The sequence below is a fragment of the Neoarius graeffei genome, chromosome 15, assembly GCF_027579695.1.
Source record: "Neoarius graeffei isolate fNeoGra1 chromosome 15, fNeoGra1.pri, whole genome shotgun sequence".
NCBI lineage: Eukaryota > Metazoa > Chordata > Actinopteri > Siluriformes > Ariidae > Neoarius > Neoarius graeffei.
The window spans coordinates 49,878,288-49,900,491 of record NC_083583.1 but is presented as its reverse complement, the minus strand read 5'-3'; the positions used below and the strand labels follow the sequence as shown (position 1 = coordinate 49,900,491).

The following is a 22,204-nucleotide window of genomic DNA, read 5'->3' as shown; positions in this document are numbered from 1 at the left end:
CGCAACACTTGCTGAAAACGATGCAATAAACATGCCACACCACTATGTGCGCTGTAAGACGGTCCCATCGGAGACACCAGAACAATAGAAGTAGACGCATGCGCACAACTGCGCATGCGCACAACTGCGCATGCGCACAACTGCGCATGCGCACAACTGCGCATGCGCACAACTGCGCATGCGCACAGTGACTGTCACTGTCACATGCACACACTTTCTCACTCCCTATCCTATGGATATAGTCCCTTTAAATCACGTGCTCGTTTTTTGAATGGAGACGCGGAAAGAGGAATGAATGGGGGTAGACGGAAGCCGGTACGCCAACATTCTGATATCCTCCAGAATTCTTTAATGGTCCGGAATAAATTGAATGCTACACGTTGATGGATTACTTTGTTCTTCTACGCCCTTTTTGAGGAATGTATTGTCGGACTTAAACCAACATCTGAAGAGGTGAGATCGCTCCTTTTTTTCCCTATTTTTGCTGGCGGGATTGACTCTGCCCTAAGGGCTATTCTCTCTCTCTCTCCCTCTCTCTCACTTTGCACCATTACACAATAAATATTCACAATGAAAATATTTTGTAAGCGCGTTTCATGAACCAAGTTATAGGATTTGTTGACAACTTGCATCTAGTTCGTTACACTTCTACCTGGCGTGAAGCACATGTGGTTGTGACATCGTCGTAAACAAATCCGTTCTACTCATCCAGATGACTTCACAACGGCTCCGTTGCCAGATTTTTTCACTCTGGAACCCGTTCTCAAAAGATTTTGTTTTGGGGCACCCAAAACGCCGGTGCCATGTGGACGCCAGGCCGAAACGATAAACAATTTTATCAGATTCACCTGAATCCGTTGCCGTGTGGACAGGGCCTTAGAGTTGAGCAAGGAGATGGTTTTATCAGCTTCACTGTCCCAGAGAAACGGACGCTTAGATGATGTGAGTGCAGTGAGTGGAGTTACAATGAATCTATAGTTGCAGATAAATCATCTATAAAAAAAAGTTAGCAAAGCCAAGAAAACATTGCAACTCTCGACAGGAGGAAGGTGTAGACCATTCAGACATTGCTTTGACCTTGCCAGGGTCCATCTGGATGACAACAGTCTAAACAACAAAGCCCAAGAATGAAATAGTTTCCTTGTGAAATTCACACATCACAGCTTTGGTATACAACTGATTCTCTAGGAGGCACTGTAAAACCTGTCTAACATGGTAATGGTGAAATTGTAAGGTAGGTGAAGAAAAAAAATTGTCAAGATAAACAAACACAGAATGATTAACAAAGTCACAAAGAACATTATTACCAAGTTCCTGAAAGACTGCTGGTGTGTTAGTAAGGCTGAAACATATATGAGGGCAGCTCCAGAAAACCACCATCAAAGCAGCACTCCGTTCCTCGCCCAACTGCTCCCACTGTGCTGAAAAAACAGCGGCACTTCGGCACTATTGTTTTGGGCAGCCAGAAGCAGCATGGCCAGAGGGCAGGGCATACTGATCACACATGCCTGGAGTTCATGCTGACACCTTTGTTTTCGCCAGCATTGACTTTTTCAGCAGTTTGTGCTACAGTAGCTCTTCTGTGGGATTGGCCCATATGGGCTAGCCTTTGTGCCCTATGCAAATCAATGAGCCTTTGACACCCATGACCCTGTCATCAGTTCACTGGTTGTCCTTCCTGGGACCACTTTTGGTAGGTACTAACCATAACTGCATACTGGGAACACCCCACAAGATGTGTCATTTTGGAGATGCTCAGACCCAGTCATCTAGCCATCACAATTTGGCCTTTGTCAAAGTCACTCAGTTCCTTTTGTTGACCCATTTTTTTGGCTTCCAACACATCAACTTCAAGAACTCTCTTGCTGCCTAATATATCCCACTCCTTGACAGGTGCCACTGTAATAAGATAATCAAATGTTATTCACTTCACCTATCAGTGATCATAATGTTATGGCTGATCGGTGTATATCAATTGAATTTTGATATAAAACAGTGTGGTGCCATGCAATGCAATAGACTGTAGTGCTGTTTATAAATTGTCATTAGAATAAAGAGCTCAAAAAACCATGGCAATATGAAATGCAATTCATTGATTTCATTTTAATTTTTAAATCAGAATAATTCAAATTGAACTGAGGATTGCACTGGCATTTTGCGTATTGAATTGCCAACTGCATACTAATATTTTTAAATTGCATGATCAAATTGCACATTGACTTTCCAACTGCAAAATGAATTGACATTTGAATAAAGAGGCCAAAAATCCCTTGCAATACGAAATGTGTCAGGGTGCAGGCACTCACGGATGCAAGCGCAGGGGAGAGCGGGTGCATCGCAAACTGTCAACAAATCCATATCAGTAAGCTGAAGACGTAGTCAGGGACGGGCATGGGTCAGTCAATCAACTAACAGGATGTCAAAGGACAGGTGAGGAAAGCGAGTCAAAAAATAAACGTAAAGTGAGTCAAAGCACGAGTAGCCAGGCAGGAAGTCAGAAGGCTTGGTATGATCAGGTACGAAGACACAGAACGATACTTCACAACAGATATTCGTGACTGCTGAGCTTACAGTGGATATAAAAAATATGCATACCCCCGTTAAAATGATAGGTTTTTCTGATGTAAAAAAAAAAAAGAGACTACGATAAATAATTTTATAGGTTATAGGTCACATTAAAGGTGGGAAAAGTTTTGAAATTATTTATCGTGGTCTCATTTTTTGACATCAGAAAAACCTATCATTTTAACGGGGGTGTGTACTCTTTTTATATCCACTGTATATAGGGAAGTGATTACTGGCAAATAGGACACAGGTGCACTTGTTAGTATTCCGGAGACAGGGACGCTGTGGTGCTTGGGAGTTGTAGTCCGGAGCGGTCATGTTTGGAGGCTGCTCTGAACTCAGGTTTTCAGCGCTGTTACTGACAAAATGCATTTAATTAAATTTTCACTCACATTTTCATCTCATCTCATTATCTCTAGCCGCTTTATCCTGTTCTGCAGGGTCGCAGGCAAGCTGGAGCCTATCCCAGCTGACTACGGGCGAAAGGCGGGGTACACCCTGGACAAGTCGCCAGGTCATCACAGGGCTGACACATAGACACAGACAACCATTCACACTCACATTCACACCTACGGTCAACTTAGAGTCACCAGTTAACCTAACCTGCATGTCTTTGGACTGTGGGGGAAACTGGAGCACCCAGAGGAAACCCACGCGGACAACATGCAAACTCCGCACAGAAAGGCCCTCGCCGGCCACGGGGCTCAAACCCGGACCTTCTTGCTGTGAGGCAACGGCACTAACCACTACACCACCGTGCTGCCCGCAACTCACATTTTAATAAAAATAATTCCAACCGAGTTGAGGATTACATAATGAAATTGCACACTGAATTGCCAATTGCAAAATGCATTGGCATTTGAATAATGAGTTCAAAAAGCTTCCATACCAACTGTGTTACAAACTGTGCTGCTAAGCATAGTTTATTTTGTGCCTACACAAGTGGCACTTGATGCAATTACAACAACAGTATAATTTTAATTGCTGTATTAATTTTGTATTGTTGCATTTTTCCTAATTTAGAGTTTCATGACATTACCGTTTCACTTCTTCAGTTCATGGTACTGTCTGTACCAATACCACAAATGGGCTCTAAAAGTGTTTTCCTTGCACTCAGGAATCTATTTAAGATATCACAGATCATGTCAGGTCTTAATAGTAGCTAGACTGTCAGGTTCCCTTTCTGCCACTTGGATAAATCTACACTCGTTTGTCAACCATTAGTTCCTCAGTCCTGTGAAAGTAGATTCACCAGAAAATCCACTCTCAGTTAATTCATCCTGTGTTGTGTCACTGTATTATCACAGGGCAAAACAAATCTGTCACTCTGCTCTCCAGCTGTTTCTTTCTACCTGACACTTTATACCCTCCTCCAAGCAACTTCACCAACAGCATATATCCAGTTCTTGACAGTTGCTCTTTGCTTCCTGATCTTCTTGGCTGATTGATTGCTGGTAGGTTTATTTAAAAAGGTCCTGCCAATTTAAAACCCATCATGGTTCAGCACATGTTCTTAAGTGGTATGATAGAAAAAAAAAACTGTTTCATTGAACATTAAGATTTTCCCTTCTTTTACATACACAGCAGCATTAATTTTAACAACTTATTTGGATCTTCCTTGAGTATTAGGGTTTACAATTGCAAAGTTGAATATGCATGGTATGTTCATGATCCTCAAAGCAGTTGGAAACATGGTGCAAATGTAAAAATGGGTTGAGTTTGAATGAATAATAAGCGGTATCATTATGTGCACTGCTGTGATCTCAGATCAGCTCTTCTCCTTTCTTTTAAGAACCAAGTGTGTACAGTACAGCAATGAAATTTTCTGAGAAGTGTAGAATTAGAAATTACCAACTGGTTGATACAATTTATATCAAATATATTTTCTCTGGAAGAAGACCATGCAAGTTTTTTTTTTCCCTCCTCCAATCTTCATCTCTTCAGTTTTGGTGAGCCTGTGCCTACTGGAGCTCCAAATTCCTGCTTTTGATTGACAGCAGTGAAACTGGACGAGGGCTTCTTCTTTTGTAGCTCATCCATTTTAAGGTCATGCATTATGCATTCTGAGATGCTTTTCTGCTAATCACAGTTGTAAAGAGTGTTTATTTGCGTTCGTATAAATTTCCTGTCAGCTTTGACCATTTTCCTCCTGCAGAACGGCCACTCACTGGGAGTCTGTATTTATTTATTTTCTCACCAGAGCACACATCTTAACTTGAGAACAGCCTGTAGAATCACCTGCTTGTAGATTGAGTTTTGGATGCCCTGCAATAGGCTTTTTTCTTATTTGGATTCATGAATATTTAATTCCTGGACTTTACGTTGGGAAATGAGGTGGCATGTTGGTGCAGTGGTTAGCACTGTTGCCTCACAGCAAGGAGGCTCTGGATTTGAACCTTGTGGCTGAGTGGGGCCTTTCTGCCTGGATCGTACATATTCTCCCTATGTCGGAGTGTGTTTCCTCCCACAGTCCAAAGACATGTGGATTCAGTCAACTGGATACTATAAATTGCCCATAGGTGTGAGTATGAATGGTTATTATAGCCCTGTGATAGATAGATTGGTGATTTGCCCATGGTGTACCCTGCCTCTTGCCTGAAGTCAGCTGGGATTGGCTACAGCTTCCCCCATGACCCTGACAAAGTAATATAGATAATGGATGGATGTTGTGAAATGAGTCAAAACAATTGAAGATGGGTCAATATGTTCATTTTAAAAATAATTTCATGGAAAAGTGAATTAATTTCCTATGTTGTCTGCCAGGCGGCACGGTGGTGTAGTGGTTAGCGCTGTCGCCTCACAGCAAGAAGGTCCGGGTTCGAGCCCCGGGGCCGGCGAGGGCCTTTCTGTGTGGAGTTTGCATGTTCTCCCCGTGTCCGCGTGGGTTTCCTCCGGGTGCTCCGGTTTCCCCCACAGTCCAAAGACATGCAGGTTAGGTTAACTGGTGACTCTAAATTGACCGTAGGTGTGAATGTGAGTGTGAATGGTTGTCTGTGTCTATGTGTCAGCCCTGTGATGACCTGGCGACTTGTCCAGGGTGTACCCCGCCTTTCGCCCGTAGTCAGCTGGGATAGGCTCCAGCTTGCCTGCGACCCTGTAGAAGGATAAAGCGGCTAGAGATAATGAGATGAGATGTTGTCTGCCAGTTAAAAAAAAAAAACTGGTTCTCCCCTTTTCATATATAAATACAATCTACACTGACCTACAGCCCCTTTTTAAAATGTAATCATCAAGGACGAAGAAAGAATGAATGAATGAAAACTCTGTTAAACATTCTTCTGATACCAAAAACCTCAGTTTCTGCTCTAGGACTATTCATCCCAGAGGTCCTGGGCATGCACTACAGGGACTGTTGTTGGTAGTAGTGATAGAGTGTATATGTGCATATTTTGTCATTGATATGATCGATGTTAGCTTACAGAGCAGTCTTGAGGGGAGCCAACTCAAACACATGTTGTACTCTATGAAGCAATGGTGCTGAGCTGAATGCTACCTTTCCCCAGCTGCAGCCCGAAAAGCCTGGTGAAAAATGAGTGCAGCAACTGGAAAGCCTGGGTGAAAACTCCCCTGGCTCAAACAGCCTGAAGAAAAGAGAAAGTGGCCTGTGGGTGAAGTCCTCAGAGACCTGAAGGAATGGGCAAGGCTGACTCTTATACAGCTCTAGTGTCAGCTTAGGGAATTAATTTGTATCAGCATTGGGGCTTAGGAACTGTACAGATTGCACAGCCATTTCTCATCAATTCATCTTTATTTAACATAATGGCTTCGGGTGACTTGTAAGATTTATCTGGAATCTATAATGTAACGAAGCCTTAGTGTTTATTATTAGCCATTATCCCAGTTTCATCCCACATTAAGATGCAAGTCTGAGCTATTTTTTCAAACTTATTACCACAGAGAATTTTCATATGTTAACAGTGCCTCTAGTAGCTACTAAACATCTACTATTAATAACGTTGATCTGTTTATGAAACAAAAAACTAGTGTACATTACAGATTACATCATTTTACACAAATATAAGTCAAAAGCAGTATAACACTATAAAATTATTTATCCAATATAGGACTTTTCTAATTGAAATAATGTAAGATGCTGGGTGCGGAGAAACAACAGCAACCAACACTACATTTAAAGAACATACAGGTTTTACCATATGAAAGAAATATGGGGGGTGGCATGGTGGTGTAGGAGTTAGCACTGTCGCCTCACAGCAAGAAGGTTCTGGGTTTGAGCCCAGTGGCCGATGGAGGCCTTTCTGTGTGAAGTTTGCATGTTCTCCCTGTGTCTACGTGGGTTTCCTCCGGGTGCTTAGGTTTCCCCACAAAGTCCAAAGACATGCACGTTAGGCTAACTGGTGGCTCTAAATTGACAGTAGGTGTGAATATGAGAGCGAATGGTTGTTTGTCTCTATGGATCAGCCCTGTGATGATCTGGTGACTTATCCAGGGTGTACCCCGCCTCTCACCCATAGTCATCTGGAATAGGCTCCAGCTTGCCCGCGACCCTGTACAGGATAAGTGGTTGCAGGTGATGGATGGATAGAAGAAATATGGGGCATCGCAAACCTTTTTGCAGCCAGAAATACTTTATCCTGAACTTTCTTCCATCAGAACACATTAGGATCACATGTTATTTATAGGCTGACTTGTTTGAGTTATTGAGGATTGGATTAGACTCATTCAATTCCCTAACCCTTTACCCTAATCTCAAACATCACAACTAAATGCCTAACCTCAACCTTTACCCTAACCTAAACCTAATTCTAACCTGAACACTAAAACTAAGTCTTAACCCTCAAACAGTCCTTTGAAGAAGTGAGGACCAGCTAAACTGTCTTCACTTGCCAAAAAAAGTCCTAATTCTGTTGATTAAAAACGTGTTCCAGTCCTCAATATGTAGCGAGTACAAGTAACCCCCCCCCCCCCCCCCCACACACACACACACACACAAGATGGGTTGTGATTTCCACCACTGTACTGAAATAAATAAAATCACGGATCCCCTGGCTATGCTTTAAGGAGCCGTAGGGATCCTCAGACTCCATTTCGAGGACCACTGATTTAAAGGTAGTGTTCATAGGATTACTTGCTGGAGGTGAGCATGGGACAGTTTTTATTCCCACACCCACCCACTCCTGAAGGAATTCTGAAGAACCTGTCCACTCCAGCAGAAAGGTGCTGGTCCAAAATATAAATAAATTAGTAAATTAAACCACAACCCTGATTGTGATAAAGCAGTTATGAATGAATGAATGAATGAATGAATGAATGAATGCTGTAAACATGTCATGCAGCACCGTTTAAGCACCATGTATGGTTTCATGTTAATGAACATGGGATCTGTATATGATATATACATGGCATTCTGTATAAACAGTGGGCTCAAATGTCTGAGCCTGCTCATGAAAATATTTCTAATTTAATACCTAATTTTTCATTACAATTTTTTTTCACTTTATAAGAAAAAGTTTTTATATAAATTTCAGAATTTCTTCGGATTTGGTATGTCCCCCTTTTGCTTTAAAGACAGTGTGCACTCAAACTGGTTTAGGCTGCACAATTTTGAACAAACCTGATGATCATTTTAGATCACATCAATCAGATCGTCATCTAAACACAAGCTTTAATTTGCTTGAAGTTAAATAATGACCTATTGAATATTCAAGGTACAATGAACATTTTATTTCTTTTTCCTCCCCCAATTTTCTCCTTAATTTAGAAATGACCAATTCCTACCCAACAGGCAAGTCTCCGATGGCTACCAAGCAGGGCAAAGGTCATTCGTCCAAGGCATGTGACGCCAGCTGAATGCATCTTTTTGAAATGCTGCTTATGGAATGTTAGGGGGTGGCATAACACACTCGGAGGAAAATGCTATCTTCCCACTTCTGTATGCACAGACACCCATAACTGACAGGGGAGAGAGAGTATGCCGCCCTTCCCTGAGAGCACAGACCAATTTTACCCTCTTGACCTCCTGGGCTGTGGCACCATCAGGATTCAAAAGAGCAATCTCTGGATGATCAGGTAAATGTGTTTCTGTTGCACTACTCAGGAGCCCCTTTCCTTTGTTTGAAAGTAAAATTTTTAAAACTTTCCTCTTTTAAAAGGAAAAAAATCCCAAGTTTTTTTTTTTAAACATGGTTGGTATACCATTGCGCAAAATACTCGAATTGGGAGATAGTTTTGCACAGATATTTCAAGCTATGACTCATATATGATGAAATCCACATTAGGTACTCTCTGATCACAGCATTGTCAAAAAAAATCTCCAGATACAATCCAGATTCTTGCAAGAATTTAAAAACACATCTCCAGATTCTTGTGGTTTTGGCGCTGTTCTGTTCATTCCCGTAACCGCATTGTAGTCATAGGGAGGCATGAGAGATGCTGACATAGTCACTCATCTCTCATGTCTTTTCTCTGGGCTTAGATTGCTTGGTGGCACCCATCTCCTCTCCAAGCATATTCACACCTACGGTCAATTTAGAGCCACCAATTAGCCTAACCTGCATGCCTTTGGATTGTGGGGGGAAACCGGAGCACCCGGAGGAAACCCATGCAGACACGGGGAGAACATGCAAACTTCACACAGAAAGGCCCTCGCTGGCTGCTGGGCTCGAATCCAGGACCTTCTTGCTGTGAGGCGACAGTGCAAACCACTACACCACCGTGCCACCCGGTTTTGGCGCAGTGTACTGTATATTATATCTGGTTCTTAAATAAAGCATGTTTTTTATTGTTCCTTCTAAGATTTTTTTAATATACAGTGCTCAGCATAAATGAGTACACCCCCTTTGAAAAGTAACATTTTAAACAATATCTCAATGAACACAAACAATTTCCAAAATGTTGACAAGACAAAGTTTAATATAACATCTGTTTAACTTATAACGTGAAAGTAAGGTTAATAATATAACTTAGATTACACATTTTTTCAGGTTTACTCAAATTATGGTGGTGCAAAAATGAATACACCCCACAACAAAAACTACTACATCTAGTACTTTGTATGGCCTCCATGATTTTTAATGACAGCACCAAGTCTTCTAGGCAGGGAATGAACAAGTTGGCGACATTTTGCAACATCAATCTTTTTCCATTCTTCAACAATGACCTCTTTTAGTGACTGGATGCTGGATGGAGAGTGATGCTCAACTTGTCTCTTCAGAATTCCTCATAGGTGTTCGATTGGGTTCAGATCAGGAGACATACTTGGCCACTGAATCACTTTCACCCTGTTCTTCTTCAGAAATCCAACAGTGGCCTTAGATGGTGTGTTTAGGATCATTGTCATGTTGGAAAAGTGCATGACGACCAAGGGCACGGAGTGATGGTAGCATCTTCTCTTTCAGTATAGAGCAATACATCTGTGAATTCATGATGCCATCAATGAAATGCAGCTCCCCGACACCAGCAGCACTCATGCAGCCCCACATAAGGACACTGCCACCACCATGTTTCACTGTAGGCACCATGCATTTTTCTTTATATTCCTCACCTTTGCGACGCCATACAGTTTTGAAGCCATCAGTTCCAAAAACATTTATCTTGGTCTCATCACTCCAGAGTATAAAGTCCAGTAGTCTTCATCTTTGTCAGCATGGGCCCTGGCAAACTCTAGGTGGGCTTTTTTGTGCCTGGGCTTTAGGAGAGGCTTCTTTCGTGGACGGCATCCATGCAAGCCATTCCTCTGCAGTGTACGCCGTATTGTGTCACGGGAAATAGTTACCCCAGTTTGGCTTTGTACTTCTTTAGATAACTGCAGTGAACTTGCATGCCGATTTTCTTCAACCCTTCTCATCAGAAGACGCTCCTGTCGAGGTGTTAACTTCCGTGGACGACCTGGACGTCTCTGTGAGATGGTTGCAGTTCCATCTTTCTTAAATTTTTGTACCACTTTTGCTACAGTATTCTGACTGATAAGTAAAGCTTTGCTGATCTTCTTGTAGCCTTCACCTTTGTGGAGTAAAAAAATTATTTTCTTTCTCAGGTCTTGTGTCATTTCTCTTCCATGTGGTGCCATTGCTGACAGCATGAAATGGGAAGGGGTTTTCTTTAAGTAACACCCTTTTATAGTCAACTGTCTGCTGGACACCTGTGTACTGACTAATTAGACTCATCTGCGATTGTATTCTTGTTAAATTAGACATTTGTAGTCTATGGTACAATTTAGCTTTGCTCCAGAGACTTTCAGTGGGGTGTACTCATTTTTGCACCATCCTAATTTGAGTAAAACTGAAAAAATATGTACTCTAAGTTATATTATTAACCTTACTTTCACGTTATAAGTTAAACAGATGTTATATTAAACTTTGTCTTGTCAACATTTTGGAAATTGTTTGTGTTCATTGAGATATTGTTTAAAATGTTACTTTTCAAAGGGGGTGTACTCATTTACACTGAGCACTGTAATCACAATATCATAATGACAGTGTTATGTATATTTACTCTACTTAGAGTCTAATTTTAGCATTAATATTTTGCATGACCACCATTATATCCGACCTGTCAGAAGTACACAGAGATATAAATCAGGAATCATTGTGTTCTAATAATTATGTTCTAAGAAAGTGTCATATTACAGCCTTAGAGCTACAGTGAACAGGACTTCTTTGAATAAAAAGGAAGAAAAACACATTTATTGACTCTCGGAGAAGAAATACGCTAAAACCTAATGTTCCCAGGCTGCTGTGAGTCATATTGATAACCTTGGAAATGAAATTCACAGTAATTACTGTTACTCTACAGGCACAACTTGGCAGGATAATTTGAACATGCACGTCATATGCCAAATCACCAAAACCATCTCCTATGTAGTTATGCCAGAAATAAATACACCCAAAGACCTGATTAGCTAGCTACTTCACTACTATTGGCTTTGTGCTGTGTTTTGCTTTTAAATAATGAGCACAGTTAAGACCTTTACACAATGGGGGCGTTTTTTTTTTTATGTAATTGATTCGCATATTGATATATTTTTTTCAAGCTGATGTTTTTGTCATGAGTACTTTTGCACAGAATGTAAATATTATGCAGCGAAAAAGCGACATTTTTCTGAGGTCGATTTTTCTGAGCTTTTGCACAGGCAAAGAAAGGCATCAACCAATCACATTGTGGGGAACAGACGTAGCATGGTAACATATGAGACAGCTAGCAAAACAGCCTTCAATGTAGCAACAAGAGCTCTGCTATCACTCATGTCCAGGAGCTGACTGACTATATTTCTGTGGAATTTTATTTCTATCTTTAATCAAGAGCATGGTCTTTCAATTTGAGAGCAGTATTTATTCATTTCACGTGCAGATTTTGCAATGTTTCCCTTCTCTCTCAAATAGCCACTGCTTGTGTGCAAATTTGCTCTGCTTCTGCTTAAAAAACCTGCCCTCTCTCTTAAATAGCCTCTGCTTGCATAGATAGATAGATAGATAGATAGATAGATAGATAGATAGATAGATAGATAGATAGATAGATAGATAGATAGATAGATAGATAGATAGATAGATAAAACTTTATTGATCCCTTTGGGAGGGTTCCCTCAGGGAAATTAAAATTCCAGCAGCATCATTAGAGAATAAACAGAGAATAGAAAATAGAGAAAACTTCTAGATAAATTAAGTATTATACAAAAAAAAAAAATCTAGAAGGAAAGGTATTGCACATTTATATTGCACAAAGCATTCAGACTGCTTTGTGTGCTTGCAGTCTTCTGCTCACAGATTTCCGTGCTCACTCTCTCACTTGTTTTCTTGTTGGACTTAAAAGATAGGAATAAAAGATAAGAATACAATTCCATATTATTTAACCAATGAACACACAACACTGTGAGCATTGCTTTTTTTCTTGTTGTCCAACATCTTATCTCTCAGCTTAAACTCTTTAACCAGATTAGGAAACTCTCCCTGTTGTCGTTTGCACCCCAAACTTTCCCTTTCTTGACAGCATGTCTATTGTCTTCATCACTGCTAGATGACTCCCTCGTTCACTCAGGACACTACTGACAGCCGCAGCACGAAACCAGCATGAAACGAGCACAAAATAGAATATGGCATAAAAAAAAAAAATCACATCGGACTTGACGTGCATACGAATTTTTTTGCATTATCGCATTGCAATTTTGTGTCGTATCTGGTGTGTAAAGGCCCTTAGGACGGCAATGTCTGTGATGAGGTATGACCACAGCACTGCAACATCACAATAAACCACAAAACAACTAGAAATCTTGCATCTTGCACCTTTAACAACAACAAGAAAGATGTATGTCACCTGACCTGAGTGCTACATCAACTTGATATGAAAACTGATAAAAGTAGCAGTGCAATCAAATTAGAAAACAAAGGAAAAGGATGGCAAACATTTTCAAACAGTTTCTTTTTTGTTTGCTTTGAGTTTACTTAACTAAGGGAGATGTGTACCCAGATAGAAATTATCCCAGAAAATATATATGTGTTAAATTTTTCTTCCTACATAATTCATGTGGTTAAATTTTTGAACTATCAGTTACACTGACACTTTTTCTGAAAGCCTCTTTCTTGTATGCTATCGTTATCAATCCTTAGCATAAGCTAAGTGATTATATTGCTCAATATGGTCATTAGTTTTGGCTACCTCACATACATCATATACAACTTAAGAGTTGGGTATTTAAATTTTGAAATGATACCTTGGTTGTTATTAGAAGCCTAGAAGATTAATGTTATCAGAGCATGTTCACCAAAAAAAAAAAACATTTAAATTTCAAAAAAGTGCAAAGAAAAGTTATTTGCCTTGTTTAGACACACCTCAGTTTTTACTTTGCATGCCTATTGGAATAAGCCTTTAGGAATGTTTACATGGGTTTAAGCTAGTTGAAGAGCTTTTACGGGTGCAAAAAAACTGAAAAGAAGAATAAACATTATCCTTAAGTAAAGCAGTAAAAGTCAAGAAGTAAATAAATATCTTCTTTCTTCTCTGCAGTCCGTCAATAGCGACGATGACTGTTTCATATGGCATCAGGGACAAATCAAAGTCCTCCACTTTTGTCTGTTGTTGGCAAATACGTTCCACAAGTGAGGGTCAATGTTCATATGTTTCAGGTTCCTCTGTACAGTGTCTTTAAACCTAAGCCGAGGCCTTCCCCGGTCACGTTTTCCCTCAGACAGCTGAGAGTAGAGTAGCTGCTTAGGTAGGCAATCATGTTCCATTCTTTCCACATGACCTAACTATCTAAGATTCATTAGTGTTAGTATATCTTTCATAGATGGGAGACCTGCTCTCTCAAGGATTTCCTTGTTGGGGATCTTATAAGTATAAACTAGATCATTTTAAATTTTGTATTAATTATTCATTTTAAAAAATGACATTAGCAGTTCTTGATAGTAAACTCAAGCTTTTGCACGTTATTGTACACTAGTATCTATCTATTATCTATACCGCTTATCCATCAGGGTCATGCCCAGCTGACTTCAGGCAAAATGTGGGGTACACCCTGGGCAGATCTCCAATCTATTACAGGGTAAACACAAAGACGGACAACCATTCACCCTTATGGGAACTAATCTGCATGTCTTTGGACTGCTGGAGGAAACCCACTCCACAGAGAAAGGTCTCCGTTAGACACAAGGTTCAAACCAAGAACCTTCTTGCTGTGAGGTGACAGTGCTAACCACTGCACCAGTGTGCTGCCCACTGTACACAAGTAAAAAGACAAAATTATGGTTGCTATCATTGTGTTATTACTGAATAATTTCTGTAAACTACAGAAAACAATGAACTACTACTACTACTAATAATAATAATAATAATGAAGATATTTAGGCACTACCTAAAAGCGGAGCTCTTGATGAGCGCATGAGCAAAATATTTGCAAGTGCAAAAAAAAATCAACCCGAATAGATTAATAATATTATAGTGTATGAACCATCGAATTGTTTAGTGTAGTGTATTTCACAGTAATAAATTGATGCATTGTCTTGTGACAGTGACACCAATCATGAGATATGCATCCCAGTTACGAATACATATTTATTCCTTTCTTTGACACCACATGCCATGCACCAGAAACAACACCACGACATTTATGATGGTGTGACTCTGCTGGGTGCCTGGTGGACAGCAGTGAACCAGCGCTATCACTTTACATCATTACTATATAGTTACGATCAAATATCAAACTTGATGAGTCAAACAGTTGTCTGGTTACATCTGTCACATCCACATGCTTTGCCGCTCGGAATGCGCAGCATCATTAGGATGAATTACCATGCACCTGTTCCTGATTAGAGTGCAGTCACACTGCATACATATAAGGACTCTCAGTAGCACACAGACTTTGCAAAATACACACTCTGTACCCTGCGTCTGACGTTACCAAGCCTTGTATTTTGTATTGCTTTTCTGGATTTGACCCTGTTTGTGTTTTTGGACTGTGAGTATTGTATTACCTCTGATATCCTGTCTGTGCCTCACTCCATCACTACCTGTTTTTTTACTCTGCCTTTGTCTATGTTTTGGATCTGTTTACTAGCATGCTTACAACAAAACTCTTCCTGCACTTATATTTACCGCCCTTACATGACAGAAACTGTCAATTGTCCAACAAGTTAATGGACTAATAAAACTGTTTTAACTAGTTTTATATGAAACTGTCATGAATATTTTCTGTAAAAATGTGTTAATAAATAATCCCACATTAGTTTGTAAAACACAAATCAAAACTAAGAGCTGGATAAAAACCCATTTATCTTATGTAAATAAAGATACGAATTTCATTGTCCAGTGGTCAGGTGTTTATGAGATATGTTGCCTTGCACTTATGATCAGGTTCCTTGTGGTGGTACACATATGTATGGATGTCGTATGGTCAAACCATCAAAAATCATGTTGATGCATTCTTCTAAGTATGGGGCTCCATGCCACACGATTAGCACGCGGGGAGCTCCGCTAATAATAATAATAATAATAATAATAATAATATACTAAGTAAAAAAAACAACTAGTAATAGCTAGTAACTAATAGCTAGTAGTTATCAAGTGTTTTAGTGATAAAATACAATGGAGAATACCTAGCTTCTTTTTATGTTCCTTCAGGCAAAACTCATCATTGGGGAGAAAACAAACAAACAAACAAACAAACAAACAAACAGTAGGGAAAAGAAACTGGGTAGATATTTTTTTTTTGCCATGTTACAAACATCTCTATAATAAGCAGCAAAGTTTGTTTGTTTGTCTTGAGGTAATATCACCATTTCTCAATGGATTTTCATCAAATTTGGCAAGTAGGTCTGGGGATGACCCGAAATTTTGTAGATATAAGCAAAATTCATGTATGGACCTCAGGGAGGTCCCTGGGGGGCACAACACCCACCCAACCCCTCCCTCAATGCCTTTCACATTACATTTATCAACACAAACTCTCGACAGATCTTCACTAAGCTTGGCACATAGATACAGGAGATAGCCACAATTTGGCAGAACTTAGAAATTCCATATTTGGGCCCCAGGGGGTCCCCAGTGGGTCCCTGGGTGGTGGATATTTGGGTGAAGTAAGAAATATGTAGCAACAAAGTATCTTTCATTTCTTGGTGGATGTCTTCTCTCCACCCTTCCCACTGACTATTGTATTACTCTTAAAACCCTTTTTCTAATATATATAAAAACACAGTATATTTTATCAGAACTTGAAATGTAAAAACCTACAGAGTGAAAATATTTGCCCAGGAGAAATGTATATAGCTTATAGTTGTATTGCTCTAATAAAGAATATAAAACTAGAATTGTTTGTTTTTAATATATTATATATCACATACTAAAAAAAAAAATTATTTCCGAGCTTCCATCCCCCCAGGACCCAGGCAATGCCGGGTAACCTGCTAGTACAGAATAAGTCAGACTCAAACACAATTTTTTTTTCTATTTTTTTTTATCCTTATAGGAGTAAATTGGCAACTGTTTGGTATGAATGTGCAAACTATGTACTGAGCACATGGGAAATATGCTTATGCTTATGGGGTACACCATCCATGTTCGAGCTATGAATCATGCACATGTGTCATTTCTGAAACCTTGCCCCCCTGTGCTTACAGGATCCAGAATCTGCAGAGACTGCAGGCATGATTTGTTTTTTTTACAACAAAAATGTCTGCATGCATAAACAAATCCCATCATGTAACTCACCAGACACACACTGCAATAAAACTTTGCTTATTATGTGAATGAATAGATTCGTTCTGATTATGCCATCTATACATCTCACATTTTCTGAACCCTATTCTGAACATGGTTATGTAAAATGTGAACGTATTCCAGTCAAAGCTAAATTTTCTTTAACAAAATGGCTATTCTAAATCCAAGACACCCTTTGGACAGATGTGCACTGTAAACTCTGTCTTGGTTGTTTGAAATTTTTCATGAATTGTTTTCTTCTCTGCTCCAGTGTGTCCCATTTGGTATAGTCCCACAGGACCTCTAGACTTGGCTCAGAAACACAACCCAGCCTTTGTGTGTGTGTGTGTGTGTGTGTGTGTGTGTGTGTGTGTGTGTGTGTGTGTGTGTGTGTGTGTGAGAGAGAGAGAGAGAGAGCTTTCTTCTCACTCTGTTTTTATTCAGGAAAGTTTTTCAGTCCTTCTGTGCTGATATTTTTGACACTTCCTGTTGTACTTCTTGAATTCCAAATCAAACCAAAGCCTGCTTCTATTTGTTGCCAGACCAATAAAGTTTGACATTTACTTGAATGAGTATCTATGAATACTAAGCAACAATAAAATCAAAATAGTTCAGAAAGAAAAAGACACTAAAACAGTCATTGTCAACTGATGTACCACTGTCTAGATGTGGACCCAACAAAGTATTTAAGTGGACCAAACTAAGTCCTGAAAAAATACTGGAGCAAAGCTGAGAAATGTATGGGGAATTAAAAAAAAAAGTCTATAGTTCAGCAACTCTAGTTCTCAAAACATGAATCAGCTTGGCTTCTGTAGTAGATCCTCTGTTGTGGCCCATCATCATGCATCTAAAGTATTTAGCTGAAGGCAGCTCCTCAGACCAGATACTAACTACAGGGCTAAATAGCTTAGCTCAGAAAGGGGTGAGACCCTTTCTGGTCTGATTAGTGAGTAGACAAAATGATACTGAAATATCATAATGTTGAAAAATAAATATGAATTTCAGTGATTAGGGTCCAAGGTGCTAATCCAAAGTAGTAACATGAAGCAACACTTTAAAACAAAACATAACCACGTCATCAAAACCACACGTAGTCATAAGCTAATCATTAATAGTTAAGCATTAAAAGGTAACTGTTGCTGGCATTTAGTGGTGTTAGTTTCTTATGCTGACCTTCATAAGCAAGGAATTTTATAGAACTCAAATTTTACTTGAATACCCCTGCACTAACACACAAAATCATTTATCTAACTGAATGTATTGGAGTCAACATAAGAGTTAGAAGGGCGTTTCGATTTTTAATCCCTAATAATCTTATTTTGACATGTTATTGAGTTTAAATATGCAAAAAAATAATTGTTATTCCATTCATCCATTATCCATAACCACTTATCCTGTGCAGGGTCGCAGGCAAGCTGGAGCCTATCCCAGCTGACTATGGGCGAAAGGCGGGGTACACCCTGGACAAGTCGCCATGTTATCACAGGGCCGACACATAGAGGCAACCATTCACACTCACATTCACACCTACAGTTAATTTAGAGCCACCAATTAACCTAACCTGCATGTCTTTGGACTGTGGGGGAAACCGGAGCACCCGGAGGAAGCCCACGCAGACACGGGGAGAACATGCAAACTCCACACAGAAAGGCCTTCGCCAGCCACTGGGCTCAAACCCAGAACCTTCTTGCTGTGAGGCGATTGCTAACCACTACACCACCGTGCCGCCCTATTCTTGTTATTGTTTTGTTATTCTTAAAACAAAAATGTTTCAGTTAGTATGAAAAATGGGCTGTCAGGGACCATCCTTTATCCAAGCAATCAGTGTCTCTGGAGACAAGAAGGGTGAGCAATGGATTTTAATAAAGTAACACTGCAGATCTGAAGCCACAAGCCACCTGCTGGTCTTTGTGTTCTCACCACATCAATACCCTACAATATTCATAAGCAAAGTATACAGGAACAGGTCAAAGACAAAGAGAACTATAGGTATGGACAGAGACCATGGCTTGGTATTACCATTGTTAAAGCCGTCACGCAGTGGCGATAAAAGTCGCATTATTCTGCACCAGAATGCTTTCGAGATTCGAAATAAATTGACCGTCGATTTTTCAAAAGCTTCCCGCGGTTGTAATCGGTCCTTATTTGGTCATGCCCATCACTTGAAATTTCCTGCGTTCGCAGCGCCCCCTCTCGGTCAATGGAACAGCTGCGTGACGTCATACCAGTAACCACTCGGTGCAGTTGCAACGGCGGACACACCAGAAAATAGGAGCGATGCTGAGGAAATTAGCTTTGATTTTACCGATACAGAAGAAGAAAATGGCCCACAAGTAGAGATTTTGACAGCTGAATGTCCTGGTGGTATCCAGCCTTACAGATTTGAACCTGAGCGCTCATCTTCAGAAGAAAATGAGGACAGTTCTGACGACGACAGAAATGAAGACAAGAATGAAGAAGACCGGCGACTTGAAGACTTGTTTTGGTTGGTTTCTCTGACTAAATCACTACTTGTGTGTATTTTTAAAGACCATTTTCACTTGAATTAGAATGCTGTGTGATTAATCTATGATTATGTGTAATACTGATAGCTGTAGGGGGTGAAAGTATAGCTAGAAAGATTGAATTCTAGCAACTTGACAGCTTGCGATCTCGCGAAATGCAGTGGGCCTTCTGATACAGTAGACCCCTTGATATTCCAGTTTTCATCATTTTCCTTTTATTGCGGTTGATTTTAACTTGATATTCAGTATGTTATAGGCTGGGAGTATTGAGCTTTGTATTGTATTGTTTAGTAAACGTACAATCGTCAGTAATAAGTGATAATTATTAGTTAAAGGCAGCTCTGTGGCATAAATCTTTCAATTAATCTTCTGTCATCCATTTGCTAAAATTATGTGCCACATATGTTATCAAGACAACATTTCATGTGACAAAGAAAGATATGACAAATACATAAATGTATGAAAATCATTTTGTACAATTAATGATTGATACATAGAAACACTTAAAACATGTGTTTTTAAAAAAATATTTTTTTTCTATCAATACCTAGCCATGACCTTGAAATCAGATCCATTGATAACAACAGTCACAAATAGTGTTCAGTGTTCGTTGTTACAGCCAAACACAATACACCGATTAGGCATTTTGTATCACAGAATATTAATACATCATTTCATAGTGTTTTGAGTGTTCAAAACTATCCACAAACTGAATACATCCACAAAATCCGCAATGTAAACAACTCTGGTAAACGCACGCTATAGAGAAAACATGGCGACAGGCCAGCATCACCCAAGGGAGGTTACTGGTATGACGTCACACATAAGTTGACCTAGTTAACGGCTGGCTGCCTAAATTTGGCTGTGCGTGTCAACTTTAAATGCTTGTAGCGGGCGCATCGTGACACTGAGATCGCGGGAAACCGAGGGGCTTGAATAACCCACCAAACCCGACATTTTGACACATGATATAGCCTGATTGCTGAAATTACCGCACGACGCCTTTAAGAGTTTGTGCTGAGCACACGGACACAGTATATTAAAAGGCAAACTAATTAAGAACCAAACACAGTTCAAGTGAACACAATCGGGTAACAGACCAATAACAGAACGGGGCAAAGGCAGGACTAAAACAGAAACAAAAGACACAGTGGTGTAATAAATAAAAGCACATGGAGAACTCGGAACAAAGCACATGACACATTGTGGGAAATATGATATATGCCAAGAAGAGGAATTCATGACAGTGTGTGAATAAATGCTTTTTTTTTTCTGTGGGCCTTTCTGTGTGGAGTTTGCATGTTCTCCCCGTGTCCACGTGGGTTTCCTCCGGGTGCTCTGGTTTCCCCCACAGTCCAAAGACATGCAGGTTAGGTTAACTGGTGACTCTAAATTGACTGTAGGTGTGAATAAATATCTATGAAATTGTCACAAATTATCCTGTATACTTTTAAGTCACAAATAAAACATTAGCTAAAACTTGGTTTCAAAGCTAAATCCTCATTGTTGAGTTTATTGATATCGTGCTTGGAAGTGCCTTTTTTTTTCTATGCACATTTATGTGAAGAATGAATTATGCTCATCCATCATGATCACTGTGTTTTGAAGAATGTTGCTGTTTGCAGCGTGTGGTAGAGTGAAGGAAAACACAGTGCATTGCCTTTAAGCTTCTTTTCGAAAGTGACACATTTCGCTGTGTACTACTTTGAGAAATGTAGCGAAGTGAACCAAAAATAAGCCCTCGAAGGTGAGAAAGTCTTCAATATACTTAACCACATGCATCATTCTTTAACACATCTGATCCAAAAATATGATAGTCTATTTAAGAGTCAGAGACAACCATTGAGTTCTAGGGAACAGTTTATACAAAGAAATACTTTGCATGGAAATGAGTTGTCATAGCAGTGCATGGGGCACATTTTTAAGATGCATAAACATGAGAAATGCAAAAGTTTCTGTTTTAAGTGGGACAAATGGCTTGCCAATAAGCAAAACCTTCCCACCACACACCCCTACAAACACACACCACTTGTCCTCAAATTACATTTGGAGTATGCTCTTTACCTAAACTATATTTTCTAACTATGCAGACAATTCTTAATATCCACCACTCAACAACAATCTGACAAACAGATTAATAATTAAAGACCCAGTCGACTTGGAATTCAGTTACTGAACATACCTTTGCAACTGTTTCATGAAGTCTGAAGGTGGGGTCCAAGGTCTCTGGCAATGACGAGTCAAAGGGGAAAAAGGCCTCGGAGAGGAAATGAGCACTCTAGATTTAAAATATATGCAGAGAGAGAGAGAAAAAAAAAACACATGAGCCATTTCAAATATGACTGAAGACCTTTCAAGTTATGCTACTGCATAGCTAATGGAGTCCAGAGGGGTATTTGAAACATGTTTCTCATAGCAGTAACACACTAAGCCTCACTATTCAATAGCATACACCCTTTCCTTGTACAATGACACTTCAATAGCTTCTACAGCCAAAAGAGGGCTCATTATGAAATATCCTTTCCATTTCAAGGGTCACAAGAGCACAGCAGATACTTCAATCAGTACCATCCCATACATCCCTTACAAACCATCAGTGGTCTGGCCTCTGAAGGATCATATAACTTCGATAAATATTTTCATAATCTGGAATGTAAACTATTGTATTCATTTATGCTAAAGATCTCCATCAGGATGCATTCTCAAGTACAGTATGTAAGGAATCGTTGAAATACCATCAGGAATAAATTTTAATAAGCCATTAGTAGGCATATCAAGTGAAAATTCAAATTCAATCCAAATTGCTTGAAACTACTCTCACTGAATTCAGAATTGAATGCAGAACAACATATTATTTTTTACAGACTTAAAATGTTTATCCATTCTTGAGATATTACAAATCAAAGATTGAAAAAAGGGCTTAATTTTTAGAAAACTTACGTAATTTTGTGTCTGAGGATCACATGATTCAAAATGGGCTTCATTAACAGATG

The 22,204-nt window shown here is 39.6% G+C and overlaps 1 protein-coding gene across 2 annotated transcripts in view; it reads right to left on the bottom strand.

The window, feature by feature from the left end:
* LOC132899553 (inactive N-acetylated-alpha-linked acidic dipeptidase-like protein 2) overlaps window positions 1–22,204 on the bottom strand; it is a 711,964-nt gene that overhangs the window by 103,062 nt on the left and 586,698 nt on the right. For both annotated transcript variants that reach the window (XM_060941545.1, XM_060941546.1), the window contains one exon: window positions 21,394–21,489. In XM_060941545.1, coding sequence (XP_060797528.1) covers window positions 21,394–21,489 — 96 coding nt within the window. The remainder of the gene's footprint in view (window positions 1–21,393; window positions 21,490–22,204) is intronic.